The 17,892-nt window shown below is 40.2% G+C and overlaps 1 protein-coding gene across 1 annotated transcript in view; it reads left to right on the top strand.

Moving 5' to 3' along the window:
- The window catches only part of MEP1B (meprin A subunit beta), a 28,639-nt gene extending 10,747 nt beyond the window's left edge, over positions 1–17,892 (top strand). Inside the window, exons 7-15 of the mRNA XM_064445445.1 lie at positions 2,653–2,831; positions 4,316–4,534; positions 7,696–7,848; positions 8,622–8,837; positions 11,289–11,756; positions 13,468–13,650; positions 14,108–14,342; positions 16,614–16,812; positions 17,749–17,892. Coding sequence (XP_064301515.1) covers positions 2,653–2,831; positions 4,316–4,534; positions 7,696–7,848; positions 8,622–8,837; positions 11,289–11,756; positions 13,468–13,650; positions 14,108–14,342; positions 16,614–16,812; positions 17,749–17,766 — 1,870 coding nt within the window. The 3' untranslated portion in view covers positions 17,767–17,892. The remainder of the gene's footprint in view (positions 1–2,652; positions 2,832–4,315; positions 4,535–7,695; positions 7,849–8,621; positions 8,838–11,288; positions 11,757–13,467; positions 13,651–14,107; positions 14,343–16,613; positions 16,813–17,748) is intronic.

Raw genomic sequence — 17,892 nt, 5'->3', positions numbered from 1 at the left:
CTGTTCCTAATTCTTTTTTTTAAATCAGCTAGGACTCTGATTTAAACTGCAGACTAAAGCCCTCAGTCCAGAGGGTACAGTGCAGTCAGGAGCACAAAGTTCCTGGCAACACCAGCTGGATTCGTAAAGTTTTATTGCACCAAGAAAAAGCTGATAAATCATCTTTGCCTTTCCGATCTTGGCTTGCATCTATAAAACAGACAGAGGAAGGTGGGGGAACTTTGTGTCACAAGGATTTACAGTAGGCCATGAAGTCCTCATCTGGCTGATCCTTTTGAATTCAAATGAAGTCAGTCACAAAAGAAGCCAGCTGCCATTTTGTTGTGTTGACTGCCCTGTGTGAAAATACATTTGTAGTCTCTGGTGTATATATATACACAGTGTCATTAAACCCCGGGCAAAGAGTCCTCTCCCTGTCCATGTTCTTTTTCTACCAATATTTATTGGAAGATAAATTTATCTGCCAAGGCTACTACCTTACCTTTATCTGCCAAGCCTTTGGGTACTGCCTGCATTGTGCTAACAGGTATTTGTTTGTAACACTGAGTAGAGGTACATGTAAGGTTTTCTAGCACACAGCCTTTCACCTCACCCTCTATTCAGGTCTATGCATCTGCAGCAGAGGTTAGACTGTGGATCTATTTAAAGACCTCTTCTTGACTCCACCCTGCGTGCTAAGCAAAATACACAAGGGATGCTTGTGAATTACAGAAATGCAGGAACATCAGACGTAGCAGGTGCCTGCAAAGCTCACAGAACAGTTTGGGAACCTGCAATGGATGTGCTGTTTCTCCCTACTCTTCTCGGGAAGAGCAGGACTTATTCAGCAGGAAAACCAGCATGGTGTGGGAGAGTCCAACTGTTAGCAGATGGGGGGGATCAACCCTGCCTCCAGTATTTCCTCATGGTAAGTCAGGTTTTCGTCAGAGCTCTCCTGGGAGGTCACCTCAGCTCTTTGCCACTGTGGCACTCGGCAAAGGGAACCCATGCAGAAGTGGATTGATACAGATCCCAGGCTACCAGCTTGGTGCTGGTAAGTCAAAGTGTCTGTGTGCTGATACTGGCGATCTGTGATATTACAGGAAGTTACTTACTAGCAGGACATTATAAAAATGTGCCTGAAGTAAGAGCTGGCTGTTAGAGAATAGGATTTCTAGGCTGTACCATCACTACTGATTGCATATATCTACTTACAGCCCATCTTCCAAAAACAAGGCTGATGGGATTAGTCAGGTCAGGTACTTCTCTGTTCCTCTAGCCTCTGACTGAGCAACTAGCAACGCAGAAACCATTGAATTGGGGGAGATCTGGCTCTCACACACTTGGGGAAGATGGGACTTTCCCCCCATTTTCTTCCCTCCTAAAGACACTGCTAACATGGTGTTCCAGGTGCCCATTGCTCTGGAGTGCCCTCTCCCACTCACCTAATTTTATTCTCAGTGCTGGGCGACACAGGCCAAGCATTTACTCCCTCCACGGCTGCAGGATATTGTAGGCATTTGGCACACTGAAGGCGAGGGGGAGCTACATCCCCCGGTATTTGGATGATAATTTTGCCGAGTGCCCTGGATGTGCCTGTAGCCTGCCATGCTCTGCACAGCAGCTGTGAAGCCAGAGGCCGCTGCTTTGGTATGAGGTGGATCCAGAACTGTGATGGACTTACTTAGACTTTTGTGCAACCAGAAAAAGCTGCATAATCGATATGAGGTGGTGTTCAAGGGAAGCCTGTGAAATCATGGATGCCACATGCGCTCCTTCCCAAGTCTCATGCTGTGATTTTAATGAGTAATCAATAGCCAAGGCCTGTGCTGCTTTGTGGGAAGAAATACTGGGGAATATGTTGCACTAATAAGTTACAGGGTTTGAAAGCGCATGGTGTGTTTGTGTTCTTAAATTTCTGGGGTGAGAGGACTGTGAATCCTATGGCATATTTTGCGCCCGATTAATTTTATGGACTTCATTGGGTAAGTGTTGATTTATTTGCTGCATAAAATATCAATTTAAATGTAACTCTCTGTGCTTGCTAGTTTGTGGGCATGGGGTGCCATTTTATTGGCTCATGCAGATAGCTCACTGAATTTTTTTATTCTTTAATAAAAACTTCCAGCACAGCTGTGGTTTTGCTCTTCCTTGTAAGCATGTGTCAGCAGCAAGTGCTCTAGCACAGCGGCTCACAGATAGCTCTGCAATGGCAGAGATGAGAATGCTCATGAACCTGGTTTTCCGTACAATAGGGACAGGCTCCAAGTGTCCTCGCAGTCATTTACTGTGGCCCAGCTAAAAAGTGTTAATTTGCAGTAACTTAATTGCTCTAAGTCATGTGTCCATAGTCTTTGATGTTTACCAGAGTACTAATGAAATCCTCATCAGTTTTCTTGTGTCACAAATAGCTCAACATTTTTCTGCTAAAGAAAACCCATTAAAAACAATAGAGCCAGAGTGGGGGACTGCTTGTTCATTGAAACAGGGCTAAATGTGAGAGGAAAGGATCCAGTAAGGAACAGATCAATGTAAAAGTGCTCTCTGTAGCAAAATGTAACTTCAGCACTCAAGTTAAAAATATACCTGTTGAACAGAGTGATTCTGGAGTTTGCGTGGCGTGGGGATGGTACGTATCTCACAGAGCCCTCTCTCATTTTATTTCAATGCTAGCTGCTGGTCCTCAGTGGGAAACCGACAACAGGGGTTGCAGCAGCTCTCCATTGGGGCCAACTGTGACAAGATCGGGGTGATCCAGCATGAGTTCCTGCACGCCCTGGGATTCTGGCATGAGCAGTCACGGTCCGACCGGGATGACTATGTGTCCATTGTCTGGGACAGGATTAAGCCCGGTCAGTCACTCCCCAGTTTGTCTTTTCAGACTCTGGCATTAGGGGGTTTAGCTGTGGAACGTCCCTTCCAGCCATGCTTTGGTGGCTACACTATTCCCTCACCTGAACTTAGTTTTCAAAGCCAGCGTATCAATAAATTAAGTATCGGGTGACATCTATTTGGAACACAAAGCCCTGTTTGTTGTTACTGTGATTATTCCTTGTGCCACAGCCGTTCCCTGAGCCCTAACTAGAGATCAGAGTCCTGTTATGCTACATGTTGTACAGCAGAGCAATAGAAGAGAATAATTTAGTTTGTTTAAATAAATACGCTGAAAGCACTTTTACTCTGGGAGCCCTTAACAAAACAAAAGTAATTGAAAAAAAATCCTGCTTTGAAAAACCTGGTGCAACCAAAGCCAGTAGAAAATCTCCAATGAAAACACCAATCATCCTCTTTCTCCCTGGCCACTGCACCCAGTGTGGGCAGCAGAGCTGAGGTGGCAAAGAGTGCAGAGAGGGTGTGCAGAAAGGGGAGAGCCTTTTCAGGGTCCACACCACATGAGCAGTTACTTCGGCGATGCAGCTTGTGAATGTAAGTGTTGGTATATTTGGCACAATCTTGACAGCCGGCACGGGGTTCCTTGGGACTCCGCTTGGTCTCTGCCTCTTCAGCTTCTGTTGTCCCTGTGACTTTCAGACCATTCAGAAAGTTATGTATACAGACTTGATGCTTTCCTAACACAGCTGCACACAGAAGACTGAAAAAACTGAAAAATCTAATGCATTCTTATTTAGTCATGATCAATATTCAGGTGCATATGCAAGTATATATTACAGAAAATGGCTTAGACTCTGTTATTTGATTTCCATTATATTTTGTTGACTCATTAATGACAAGTTGCGCTCTTGTTAGCCATTTAAAACTGCTGCAGCTTTTATACACTGACCAGAATATAGTTAATGTATTTTGACTCATTTAAAACATTTACAACTTTACCTTCCATCGTGTAGTTAGCCATGCTTTTTTGCTCATACTCCAGAAAATATCTGTAAAGTTAAATTCTGGAAGCTTATCTGATGACAACTGTAACTTGTTTATTGTGAGCTAAAATTACCAGAGCAATTAAACATCAGAGAATACAGATTAGAAACGAAGGCATTACAGTCGCAAATTGCATTAATTTGAGTATTGAAACAGTATCTCTACTTTTGTGTATCACAAGCCCATCAAAGTTTACGGGTAGTTTCACAGGGAGAAGATTTCTGGTAACAAAAAGCTTTCCTTCATCCAGCAGAAGTCATCATGTTATGTTCCAGTGGCTGAAAGAGGAAAGTAAATAACTCTAGACCAGAGATGAAATAGTTTTACAGAATAAGTGCAAGTAAATGTCTACAAAAAAATACTTGGGGATCTGATGGATTCTTTCTCACTTTAAATCTCTACATCAAAACTTGGTCCTCTTGGGCATAAAACAATCTTTCCTTTTATTTTTCCCATTTAGGTAAAGAACATAATTTCGAAAAATATGATGATAAAACATCAAACTTCCTGAATGTTCCCTATGACTATACGTCTGTGATGCACTACAGTAAAAATGCATTCAGGAACGGAACTGAACCCACCATTGTCACTAACATACCAGAGTTCATGGATGTCATAGGACAGCGAATGGATTTCAGTGATTATGATCTCCAGAAACTGAACCGGCTGTACAATTGCTGTAAGCTTCTCTGTTTCTTTTAAATTTTTCACTTCTGGTATTTGAAAGAAATGAAGGTGATGTATACATACTGGACTCATCCAGGTGATGAGAGTTGCTAACATATTTGGAGAAGTGAATTGTGTTAAAAACACCAGAAATGATGGTACAGCTGGAAATAACATGGCCCTCCTGCAGATGCACTGCTCTACAGCAGAGTTCTCTGTGCCATTTTATCTGACCTTTAGTTAAAAACCAGCTTCACTCAGCAGCTGATTTTTGTTCATCCCTTGGGTGGCTGTTTAAAATGTGTGCTTCTGCACAAGGCTTTTTGCTTTTCCCTCCATTATTCTGCAGCTGTTGCTCGGACACTGTACAAAGATGAGTATCTTTGCTGTGGCTGTCGTACCTACTCCGCTCTCACGCAACCTGTGAGACAGAGTGCGTGTTCATGCAAATAGGGTACAGATGCTGTTATGAAGAAAATGCAAGCTTTTAAAGGTTTTTCTTTTAGTTTCAAACCCAGTCTCTTACAAAAGTGGTCAAAAGAGTTACTTTGCTCATGTGGGATTTATTTTAGAAAGTTGAGTGAAAGTGAGAGACGGAGAAATATAGATAATTCTATTGCCAAACTGGAATATAATTCTGTAATTGTGACTGCATCAAATGCGCGCAGGTGAAAACTTCTCCTTCACTGCCTCAATAAATCAAGTAGTGAGTATTGGTTTACAATTATATTTTAAGCCTCATTCTACAGATACCTTAAATAATTATCAAACTCTTTTATTAAAACAGTGCACTTTTGAGCATACAATTCTGATTAAAATATTTCTGTTCATGTAGGTCTAAACTGAACACGCTTACATGCAGCCTTAGCTTCCAGCACTTGGCACACAGTCAGTACTTCTTACAGAAGTGCTTACAGCAAAGGATGTCTTTAGCAGTGGATGGGGTCCTTCTTCCTCTCCATTTATCTTATATACTTTCTATCATTCTCATGAATTACATAAATACTTCATGACATTTTCATTTTATTCTTAACTCACAGACATATTCCCCAAGTGAAATAAGCCCCAGTGATGCGGATATCAGTGACAAAACTGCCACCACCCTTAGTGCAATCAGGGTCTGCCCTGCTCCCCAGTCTGTCCCTTGGCTTCGTAGAGTGCGCACGATATTCACAGAGCTGTAAGCGGGCTTCAGATCACCCACCATTTGCCTAAGTGGCCCCTGTGCCAGGGAGGACTGGTGCTTCTCAGGTCCCAGCCCTCGCCCACCCAGCTGCTAGACTGATACTTTCAGGTTAGGGGGAAGACTGAGAACACCAAACATGGTGGCAGATATCTTCCAGAGGAATCAAAAGATTACCTCTGTTGCTGAACATGATTTAAGGAACAGCTTAAATTGAATTTCTGCTAAAGGCCTGTGTGGTCAGGAAATTGCATTAAAAATGGGAAAGTTAGTTCTTAAATTGAAAATAAAAACCCACAGCATAAGAAATCCTGACTGGTACTTTAGTGCTGTTCTGATTTCTTCTTCAGGACTGTCTTTCAGACCATATGATAACAGTAGATTTTAGTCTGCTTTCCCCTTCCAGAATATTACTTAACACAACTGACCATGAGGTTTCCCTCAGCCACTGGAAGTTAGCACTCATCACTCAACCCCTTGTGTATTTTCTTCCAAGTCCAGCCTTTCACTACATACCGAAAAAGCATTTGGCTTTTGGTGCGGATGGAGTTCAAAACCTGCCTCAAGCAGTGCCCCTTTCTCCTAGTTCATTAATTAATTTAAGAAATACATTGTAAACTATTGGGTCTTGCTTTTCTCTCTTCCTGTTGTTCAGGTCACCACTCCATGCCAGCTGGCACTTTCTAATTAAGGTAGTTAGGCTACTGTTTTGCTGTTTGGGCAAAGTGAGTTCATATTTTGTTTTGTATTTTGATTTCAAAGAGTGTTTTCATCTAATAATTTAATAATTCTCCATTTTAGCTTACCTTCTTGCTGACACCCTAGCTGTTGGTTTTTTTTTTTTTCTCCAACACTCGATATATAACATTTACTGTGAAAATCTTTTCTTGGTTTCACAACATCATACCAATACCATAACTTAAAAGGTATCAGTCATGCAACAATTCTGATAGCCTTTCAACCTCTAGAGGATTTTTAGCTTTCTATGAGGACAGAACGAACGAAGTATTTCAGCAGTACAACAGATTTGGCAGCAGTTCATACTTAAGTGCTTCCCTGGGCTATGGCCTAAGTGAAGCATTTGGTGTGCCACTGAAGTTGATTTTTGCAATACTCAAGGCCCTTTTTGCGGTGCAATGAAACCTTTAAACCTGCCACAATATTTTATACATAGTTTGAAAAGCAGTAATCATGTGGCATTTTATTAACTTAGTTGTTTTCAAATCATTGCTGGAGTTACACAGAGCTCAGGAATGGGACAGTGAGAAACAAATTTAAGAATAAGGATAAACTTGGACTGTGTCTCCCCTAAGCCATCCAGGTTTTGCTTTAGATAAAGAAACCATTTCATACAGTGTTTTCTCTTTCCTATTCAACTACACAGTCTTCCTTCACTTAATTTTTCACTTGTTGTGTGCAAGACATCTTGAAATTTGTATGAGATGAGATATCCTTTGGCCCCAAATGTACCTTTGCCAAATGTTTCTTCAATTCAGCATTTTGAAAATCAAGGTTTGCCCATTGCAGTGAAATAACTTCTGCGCTACTATATTTGAAAACAAACACTCCAGCTGTTAAATTAGTGAACCTTGGTCAAAATCCGTGGCCGTCTGTCAACTGGCTGAGAGAAAGCAGAGGAATGAATGGGAAGCCCTCAGTCCTTTTGGCTGTGTGGTGGGTCCGGGCTGGTATTAGTGTTGCTTGTATAAATAAAAGATGTGATAATTAACTGGCACCCTCCTGTGCTTGCTAAGTGCCAGAGTGGTCCTGACAACATCTTATTAATTGCAGTGTTAATCACCAAATGCTTTGAGTTCCTGAAGATTGTACCTCTGAATGTTGATGGTGTTTGAAGCCACTGATTATTTTGTGTTTGCACTTCTTAGTCGTTCTCTGCTCTTGGCTTTGGACATTGAGAATTAAAATGTACACTGTGTAACAGACATTCACAACTTTTTTTTTTTTCTTTTTTTTTTTTTTAAATGTCATAGCCTCCTCCCTAAGTTTCATGGACACATGCAGTTTTGAACTTGAAAATATATGTGGCATGATTCAAAGTTCAGATGATAACAGCGATTGGCAGCGTTTGACTCATGTTCCTGCGGGGCCAAATACTGATCACACTAATATGGGAGAATGCAAAGGTATGAGAAAAGACTACTCTTATCTCTCTGGGAAATATTTTCTTCATAACACACATGCAGAAGCACGTGAGTTGACTTTGATCTTGGTTTTGTTCTCTGTTTATTTGTTGACAAATTACAGTTTATTTTTTAACTAAGCAACAGAAATCTACATACTCAGGGGCGCCATGTGGTAAGTTCGATTTTCTGCTTATTTGACAAGGTTGAATGTTCTTATCTCTTCTGATCAGTTTTCTAGTCTTAGTGTGACATCCTGACATGAGAACTACATAACATGTTCTATCCTATGGTACAGGCACACCAGAAGGGCTGCTGCTTTTCTGAATAATTGCTCAATAATTCTTTCGAGAAGATTGGGATTTAGAAATTATGTATATTATCAGGACTCAGGTGAACAATTAATTGAGAATATAGCCAGTTGTTTCTGAACCTGTCAGAGAAAATTTCATGAGTTCGGGAGCTTAAACCAGTCCCACAGAGGCAGAGTCAGCTGTGAATTACTGGCACTGGATAAAGGGTAAAAGCCCATGCTTTTGAGTACAAATTGCTAGAGACAGCCAAATGAGGAAAAAAGTTGCAAGGAGAACAGTTCTGCCTCTGAGGAATGTGAACAGGTAACAGTCCACAGTCTGAGGATTTGTACAGGATCTACCTTACCCTGACTTGACCATGTCTTCTAACGTTATTACAATACACTGTGAAGAATACCAGTACACCATGAAAATTTTGTTTTCTCTCTCCTCTACCATCCATTTCTCGTTGACTTTTGACAGATTCTGGCTACTTCATGCATTTCAACACCAGCACTGGAGCAGAGGGAAGCACAGCTATCCTGGAGAGCCGATTTCTGTATCCCAAAAGGGGGTTTCAGTGCTTACAATTTTATTTCTATAACAGTGGTCATGAAAGCGACCGACTGTATGTCTTGGTCAGAGAGTATACTTCAGCCCATCCGAATGGTACTTTGAGACTCATTGAAGAGATAAAAGGTATGGAATAAAACTGCATTTTCCTTTAATCTGTACTTGACATCCTTTTCAAAGTACTGGGGGAAAATATTGTAGCAAAATGACTCATCTAGCATCATTCTTTGGCTTCTTCTCTAACTATGTAATTGATTCTCTGCTGGTGAAATTATACTTGATGGATCCTCAGTCAGCCATTTTCCTATAATACAATCGATTACCACAAATTACAAACTCGTGCATTATCAAGATAGTTTTCTCACCAAAATAGCTAAAATTCCATGAGCAGTCATTTTAACTGTTCTAGAATTGCTAGTATCAATAGCAACAGATGAATCTGGTCATTAGAGTAAATTACAACAAGTAAGAAAGTGAAAATAAAGAAATGGAAAATATATGTGACCTGGCATACCTAACATACCAGTTTAAAGAAGATAAATAAAATTTAACTTACTTTTTAAACAAGGTTTGAAATTACTTAATTGAAATAGATGGGCAGCAGATCATGATTTGAGTTGTAGTTTGAAGAAAATTTAGTTCTTGTGGTTTTAGAAGCCTTTGGCCTACAGAGTAAGCAACTGAGGTCAGTTAACGGACAAGACCTCTTTAAGCTAGAATTGCCAAAGTCACCTTATGTTTAAATTACTTTCTTAAACATTTAACTATTACTTGGTCTCCATTACAGCTACAACTAGTTCAATCTTCTGGTTACATAAGGGACTGAGCAAGTTCTTTTACAAAATGGGTATCAAGTCCGCTTCTGCCTCTTTTTGTCCCTTAAAGCTCAGCTACTGCTCATGCCTGTTTCTTTTTTCTTTTTCCACTCTTTTCATCACCCTGATGCTTTCATCATTCCCATGTGCCAGCAGGAATCATATAAGTGAATATAAGTGTCAGGGCTGCTGAGGCAGATGTAAATTTCAGATTAGTCTGAGCCTTCCAAGCTCTTTCAAACCCTACTTTGAAGCCAAGATTAATTTCTCCACACTTCAGCCTTCTTCACAAATACTCTTTCATGTGTATTAGGCCCCATCTCCCATTCCCTCTTTCTCATGTCCATGATTTCCTTTTAAGCCTCTGATCTGGTGTGTGTGTCCAAATGGGCACCCTACATTGACAATCTCTGGTAAAACTTTCAGAAATGGTTTAAGATCATTTCTCCCCCAAGCTGTCTCACCTTTCTCACCTGAGAAGTTACCCTCACCAACACAGAGTCAACAGACTGGAAGAAGCACCAACACCACAGCCCTTTCCAGCCATGATCTGACATCCTGGCTGAGTTGTTCATGGGTTTGCACTGAACCACCACACTCGAGAGGCTGAGGCAAAAGCCGTTTCTGCTGGTCGGCAGCTGCTGTGACTGCCTTCAGCCAGGAGGAGGGGTGGCTGTGGGAATGGGACATTTTATAGCACAGTAGCTGGTCTGCTCATTGAACATGAGTAAGAAAGTCCAGTCTTGCATGTAACCTGTGCAGTTCAAAAAAACTATGCTTAATGCAGAAGGCACTGTATTGGAAAATAATGGGGTGCTTCTGTTTGTGTTTCTGGGTTTATTTTTTTCCTCCTAATTGTAATGGTAATGAAAAATGGCAAGAAATTAAGGCTCATATCTGAGATCCATTGTGTTGTGTTTCGAATTGTCAGGAAAGCGAAGCGTGAGTTCTGTACCTGGGGTTAGGATTGCCTGTTCTGCAAATGCAGCTGAAAGGCTGACCTGTGCAGGTGAACATAAACCAGACAGCAAAAGAAACTGTTTTGCTGTACATTCTATTAGCAAAGGGTGTCCTACCTTATAAGGCCCCTGTGCAGAGGTCTTTGCTTTGGTGTTCAGTGCTCTTGGAGTCAAGTGGAATTTGCTAGTGCAGGCACTTTTGGATGCAACATCAGACTTGCGGTGAGGTTTTATCACATGAAGCAGGTTTTGCAAATGACTGGCTTTAATTTGAACTTAATACCATTAATCATTTGATGGGTGAATAGTGCTTCTGCATAGGCAAACTTCCAACAAGCCATTTAAATATACAGAAATGATTGAATGAACAGATTTTGTAGTTCTAGGCTCCCAGAATCCTCTGTAGCATTTTTTATTGAAGCATATGTTGTTATTCAGTTATTTGAATATAATTTGCTCTGAATTTTTTTTTCTTTTTAATAATACAGGTGACAGCCATCTTCGTGCATTTAATTATCACAACATTTATACTAATTTAATGCCATGTTCTTTAAAAATATAAAAGAAAAAGCAGTCTTAAAACCCATTAACACTGTTTTCACTCAAATTAAAGAGCTGCTATGCATAATAAATGTGCTGGAAAACTGCTTGCACTGAAAACTTAACATCTACAGAAGAAATATTCCATCATGTCAGTGCCGGTGGAACTGAATGATTCTTACATAGCATTGGTATAGGGTCTGTAGACCTGCACAGTGTTTGACTGTACGGCTTACTCAGAAATCCCTAACCTTGTTTTCCAGGTTCTCCTGCGACTTACTGGCAGCTCCATCATGTTTCTTTGAATGTCACAAGCAAATTCCGGGTTGTGTTTCAAGGCACGAGAGGAAATAGCTTATCAAATGGAGGCCTCTCTATTGATGACATCAATTTGTCAGAAACTCAGTGTCCCCACCATGTCTGGCATATCAGAAATTTCACACATCTCCTCAACACAAATCCAGCAGGGACAGCAGGACTAGTATACAGTCCACGTTTTTACTCTAGTACAGGATATGCTTTTCAGGTCAGCTTGCAAGTAAATGGTGCCACTGATAACCAATTTGATTTAGGAGTGAACTTCTACTTGATTTCTGGAGCAAATGATGATCAGTTGCAATGGCCCTGTGCATGGCAACAAGCTACCATAACTCTGCTTGACCAGCACCCTGATATTCGTCAAAGGATGTCAAACCAAAGAAGTATAACAACTGACCCTCTGAAATTATCAGGTTAGTTAAAATCAGATGTGCTTTCCAGTACGTTTAAACACAGCCAAAAGATAATGAGTCAAATTTTCTCTTTGTGTAAATTAGTGCAGGTTTTTTAGCTTCTGGAATGTTTCATTTATTTGCAGCAACAATATAATTGATCCACAGAGAGGAAAGAATTGAACATACAAGTAGCTGAGACCCTGGATTTCAAAGTTGATTCGCATACGAAATAGGTGGATGATCCACCCCTAAGATTCTTTCATATGCTCTGTGAAGATGCATTTATATCTGCTTTAATGAGGATGGAAGTTTTCCAGAAGGCTTGAAAAGAAAAATACTTAATTAACAATACATACAGTTCACACCAGATGAAAATGCAGGTATTAGACAAATTCCCTCCCTCCTTGTAAAAGGTACAGTGGTGTCAGAACAAACCTCCAGCTGGACAAAGTCCTGATTCATATTACATAATCTGTACTCGTTCAAGGTATGAGAAGATACGGAGCAATTGTCCGCAATAACTTGGAAAGGAGGCAGATGAGGTAAAGATGTAACTCTGAGAAATTATAGGAATCTCTATAAAGAGAGATCCTAAAGAAACCCCTCATATTCATCATTGGATAAAGATTGGATTTAAGCCAAAATAACTTTCTGCATTGATATAAGAGTTTTGCCAAGAGGAACCACCTCCACCACTGAATTATTTTCCTGGGCTTTCAGACCACAATATTAGTCAAGGAAGGAAGGCACAAAAATGTCTAATTATTTAAAAAAATTTATGATTTATATGAATTTTTCTATTAAACTGTCTCTATGTGAAAACAATGAAGATAATCTAGAAAGACTAAATGTCCTCCCCTGTAAATAAAAGACTCATCACACCAGGTCCTCCATAGATGGTTGACACTTTCCCTGTGCTCTCTACTATTATGGCCACAGTGCTCAGCCCTTTTCCTTTCCTGACCCTGTGGACATGCAGTCTGCGCTCTGCTCCTTCTCCCTTGTTTATTCATATATTGCCAGTAGCCCCAGATTCCGAAGAGAAGCCTTGTGATTCCCATCCTTTTTCTAACCAGCAGAGGTGTTGGAGCAGGCAGTTTCTTCTCCTTCTGTCAGATACCTTCATAGGTAATCAGGCTCAGCTTTAAGAGCTACAACAGGGTTTGATGGAGGGGACATCAGTGGCCTGTGACTGTTCAGGTTGTTCACATACCCTCTGCCCTACATCCACATGAAAAGATGCTCTTTTTTGGGAAGCACTGAATTAATTCATCTTACAGATGATTCATGTGCTACTCATCTTCTTGCCCAGTACACGTTAAAAGAACTAAAAAGAAAATGCAACAGGTTTTCAACTAGCTCTCCAGCAACCTCGTCTTCAGCAGGCTCTTTTCTCAATACCTCAGGCTGAACCAAGGCATTGAGAATCTCCATTGTCTTGTGCATCTCATCAGTGTGGAATCTCAGGCAAAAATATCTGCAAATATTGTAGGCAGGTTCAGCATTGCTCCTACTCCTTGAGTTTCAGGTAATATATTGTCTTCTCCATATTCGTGATATCCATGAGCAACTAACCAGAAGCAGGCAAAGTAGGGTGCAGTCCGTCTTGGTTGTTGAGGGAGGCCTCAGTACTACTTTGCAAAAGAGATTATCTGAGGAGGAAGGGACCCTATTGGAAAAGAAATCCAGAGTGGTCCCACACTGACATTCAGTTAATTTTTTTTTCCAGATTCCTCATCAACTTATTTTTGGGATAGGCCAGATAAAGTGGGATCCATAGCATCTTTTCCCAATGGGACTACATTCATGAGAGGTCCAGGGTATGGAATTAGGACATTCTTAACTCATCAAGGACTTAGAAGCCGCAGCTTTATTAAAGACGGCGGTGTTTATATTCTTTTAACAATGGAAGGTATGTAAACGTAACTGACATTCTTTACAGCACAGTAAACATGGAGTGTTACATATCTACTAAGTCACTAGTGCTGTAGATAAAAATATGCATGATGTACTTTGCAAATGAGTAGTTTTGGAACTACGCATGCATCTAAACTCAAATCATATGTTTGGATAAATTTGTGGATAGGTATATGCACTGTATAATTCCTTTATCTCATGTGAAAGTGTACAAAACAATGCTAGTCCTGTGCAAATTATTTTGAATAGAATACTTCGAATAAAATTGCCTGTTTCTGAAAAAATCTAAAGGACATTTCCAAAGTACATCATGCTCCTGAAAGGTAAAAAAGACTACTTATCCGTTATACCTCCGAACAGGCTCTCTGCTCTATATTATTAGAACTTATCATTAGGATAAGAGGAAAAATAACATCAAGTAAAGACTTATTTCTTGTGGTTTTATCCTGCAGATATATCACATCTACTATCAACTCTGCCAAGTGTTTCACCCACCCTTGTTACACATACGACCAGTGCCAGCACCATCAAACCTACCTCTAACACCACTGCCACCGCAACACCCATCACAACAGCCTCTGTCACCCTGACCGAAAAGCCGGAGATGGACCGTCCCAATTTCTGCCCAGAAAACCCTTGTGAAAACGGTGGTGTCTGTGTCATTGTAGATAGAGAACCAGTGTGCAGGTAACTGCCTTTATTCACTCTCAAATGCAATTTTAGGGTGAGTAATGAAAGTTTCTAGTTGAATAGATCTTTGTTCCTAATGAAAGGAAAGACAGACTGTAGCTGATTAAGGCAAATATTTCCAACTGCTACTGTGAGACTAAAGTTATGACAAGTTTGGGCAACAAAGCTCCTAACCTCAGCATTTTGACCATTTTGAAGTACTTTGCTTGACTTCCCCGTAAATTATATTTTAAATGTATTTATTGTTTTCAGTAATGTATTAGTCAAATGTTATAAAATGGACTGTGCATCTCCTTAGAAGTCCCTATAGCAAAATTTGTAAGAGTTAAATATAAATGCAGTTAATACAAAATAGCATTTATATCAGCAGAAAAGATGTTTAATACTTTGCAGACAGGAAGCAGCATAGACATTATTTTACAACTTGATTCATAAATATTGTGTAGTGTAAATTATGACCATGAATTACCAAAGTGGTGTTGTTTGCCCTTGAAGCCAGGGATGAAGGCTGAGGACTAAAAAGGTTGTTTGCCCTGCAAGAAAATTAATATGACCTTCTATTTAATTCTCTGTGCATACATTTATGTAGCCCACCCGGCTGATCAACATTGTTCCAGCTCTCAAACAAGCTCTAGGGCTGGAGGTAGTAACCTTACGTGATGCTGTGCCAGGGCAGGTAGATTTGGGGAGTGCTGTGAGGCAAACATCTAAAGGCCAAGAGCAACAAGAGTCAGGATGACTCATGAAGTGTCATATCTCCCCATTTAGAAACCTTTTAAAAAATGATTCGTGTGCAACCTATCAGAAGCAGGTCACAAATATGAGTAAATGTCAAGAAGCTGTTCCAAAAAGACAAAAAAAAAAAAAGTTATGCTGAATGTTATGCTTGATTTTGAAATTATGGAAAGAAAACTTTTTTTCTGTGACATCTCTGGACTCTTTGAAGCTTTAGTGCCTATGTGACCTACTTTCTGTCCTAGAGAAGTGTGTGACCAGCAGTCAGTTTCCACTCTGATTTTCTACTGGGAAATGAGGGCGGATGTGACACAAAGCTCTCTTTAAGCCAGATCACATGAAGTCCCCCAACAGTCAGTATCCTTGGGATCATTGGGACCCTCATATGCTCACTATAAAATGTTTCGGAGCTGATCGTGATGCTGGATAAGGTGAAGGAATCAAGTCCTGGAGGTTGTTTTTAGTCCTAAAACCAGATGACTGCTAGGAAGATAATTTCTTTTCTTGCCTTCTTCTTGGGGGAGGGCAGAGGCAGCTTATACAAGTTCTTTAAATTTGAAAATAAGCCTCTTCTGGCAATGAGAAGGTCTGATGAGAAGGTACCATATCTACTAGTGGAGAAATACTGAGCAGGAAAAGGGGAATATAGTGGGAACATCTTCAGCAAGCTCAGTCCTAGAACTGGGGAATTCCTGCACCTAAGCTTTGGTTCAGCTGCTGTCCAGTCAGAGATGCCTTGAGAGTCTGTCCTATCGTCTCCACCCTGTTTATCTCACAAGTTCAAATTGCTGCATAAGGTGACCTTAGAATTAAAAAAGCAAGGAACGTGTGAGGAAACAGGTGGATTAAGTTTTCTGGAGGGTGGTAAATGTGGCTTAATTGGATAAAAATACCAGTGTAAAGCTTCTGGACCACTTGCCCTAGGAGCTTATTCAGCTCTTTCTTATAAAGCCTTTTTAAAATTGACTGAAGAAGGTAGAAGGGCTTTGTGTAAAAGCTGAGCATGACAAAAAGCAGAGCTGCATCAGGATATGAGGGTAACTAGGAACAGCGGAAGCAAATACTATGTGACAGTGGTCCTAGTGACAGGTATCAGTTTCTGGAGCAAGAAGTGAGTTTTCTTTTAATAGAAGTGCTATAAACCTCAAGGAAAAGGAACAGATAACTGAACTGAGTGATCCAGTTATCTGTTGGTAGGAAAAGACAATCATACTGTAGCAGCAGCTCTGTAGATCAGCTGCAGCCAAATGTTAAGGAGTCAAAAGGATCACAGTAGTGCTTGGGTTTTCTGGTAAAGGCTATCTCTGAAGACATGGCCTGTAAAACAGCAGGAAGCTGAAAGGAGCACATCCAGATCTGTAAGGACAGTAGGCCACTCAAGATATCTTTAAAATAGAAGAACATTTTAAGAAAACTTTATGTTATGCTTTGGGACATGAAACAGTGCATCAGAGATGCTGGGTTTTTTTTTAAGTAGCCCTTTTCATGCCTTTAACCTTTAAGTGATACCACGTTTGTTCTTTTACTTTCTAGATGCCCAGCAGATGTTGACTGGTGGTACATGGGAGAAAAGTGTGAAAGGAAAGGTTCAACTCGAGAAAATATTATAATAGCTGTTTCTTCAACCATAACTGTATTTGTTGTAATGCTCATTGTCACCATCACAACCGCAGTATGCCTTAAAAAGAAATACAGCCGAAGAAGGGAAAATGGTGAGAGCCTCACTCTAGAAGTAAGTGTTTTGCCTTTTTCAACAATGATATATCTATTTTTTCTAAAAATAAACAAATCCAGTGAAAGTAAATTGGAGGATGTCACGTTTTTGAAGTATGAAGACTCCAGCTTAGGTATTAAAAGCTCCATTAAGTCCTACTAATTTATCAAACACCAAAAAGTCACTTCATTCAAAAGCTATTCTCCTCCTCCACCCCCACCACTCTTACTGCCTTGATAGCAGCCTACATTGAGTGGGAGAGTGTGAACTAAGGGGCTCATTTTCACTTTGTAACTAAACCATGTCTTCCACTTAGTGGACTTGTATGTCATCTATTACTGCATTTTCTACTAAATATCTCTCCTTAAAACACCATGGTGCTAAAAAACACAACCCAAAATGTCAAAACAAAAAGCAAATCTAAAACCAATTTCCCTATTCGATGGCCATTTTTAATGCAAGGAACAAAGTAGCCGTGGAAATCATGACTTAAGGACAATTAAAAGAAGACAGCAGGTTAAAACTATCTGAATTCCTGGAACAGAAAAGACATGTAGTGAACAGCAGAAACATTTGGCCAGGTTTTGATAGGAAGTTTCATACAGTCCCAAGTATCTGGACTCTTAGTTTAAACAGAGATTTAGTCTTGGAAGTAGTAAGAATGACACAGCTTGGAGGGACTCACAAGGCACAGGAAAAAATTTGTAAGCAAACTGAAGAGGAATGGCCTTCTAAAGAGCAGAATTCCATTTTTAATTTTGTCCTAATATTCTTTATGTGATGTCCTGTTGAGGTGCGGTACCTCTGTGCAGTGCCAGATACTTGACACTGTTAGTTTATGACCCTCCAAGAAAATATTTTCGTTTCTTTGTAAGTAATGCTCTTACATTATACAAATATTTCCCTTCCCTACACCCTTGTGAGATGTGGGTTTTATTTTTTCCCCCCATTTAGAATAAAACATCCTTCTGAAGATAATGCACACAAGCATCAAAGACACAAGATGAGCATCACTGGAAAACCACAACTGCATCATCATTCTTTCTGTAACTTTTATCTCAACCATCATGGTAAAGGTTTGTAAAGTCTGGAAAATAA

Source organism: Phalacrocorax carbo, chromosome 2, assembly GCF_963921805.1.
Source record: "Phalacrocorax carbo chromosome 2, bPhaCar2.1, whole genome shotgun sequence".
Classification (NCBI taxonomy): Eukaryota; Metazoa; Chordata; class Aves; order Suliformes; family Phalacrocoracidae; genus Phalacrocorax; species Phalacrocorax carbo.
Note: the sequence above shows the minus strand (reverse complement) of the source record. Positions and strands in the feature narration are given on the sequence as shown.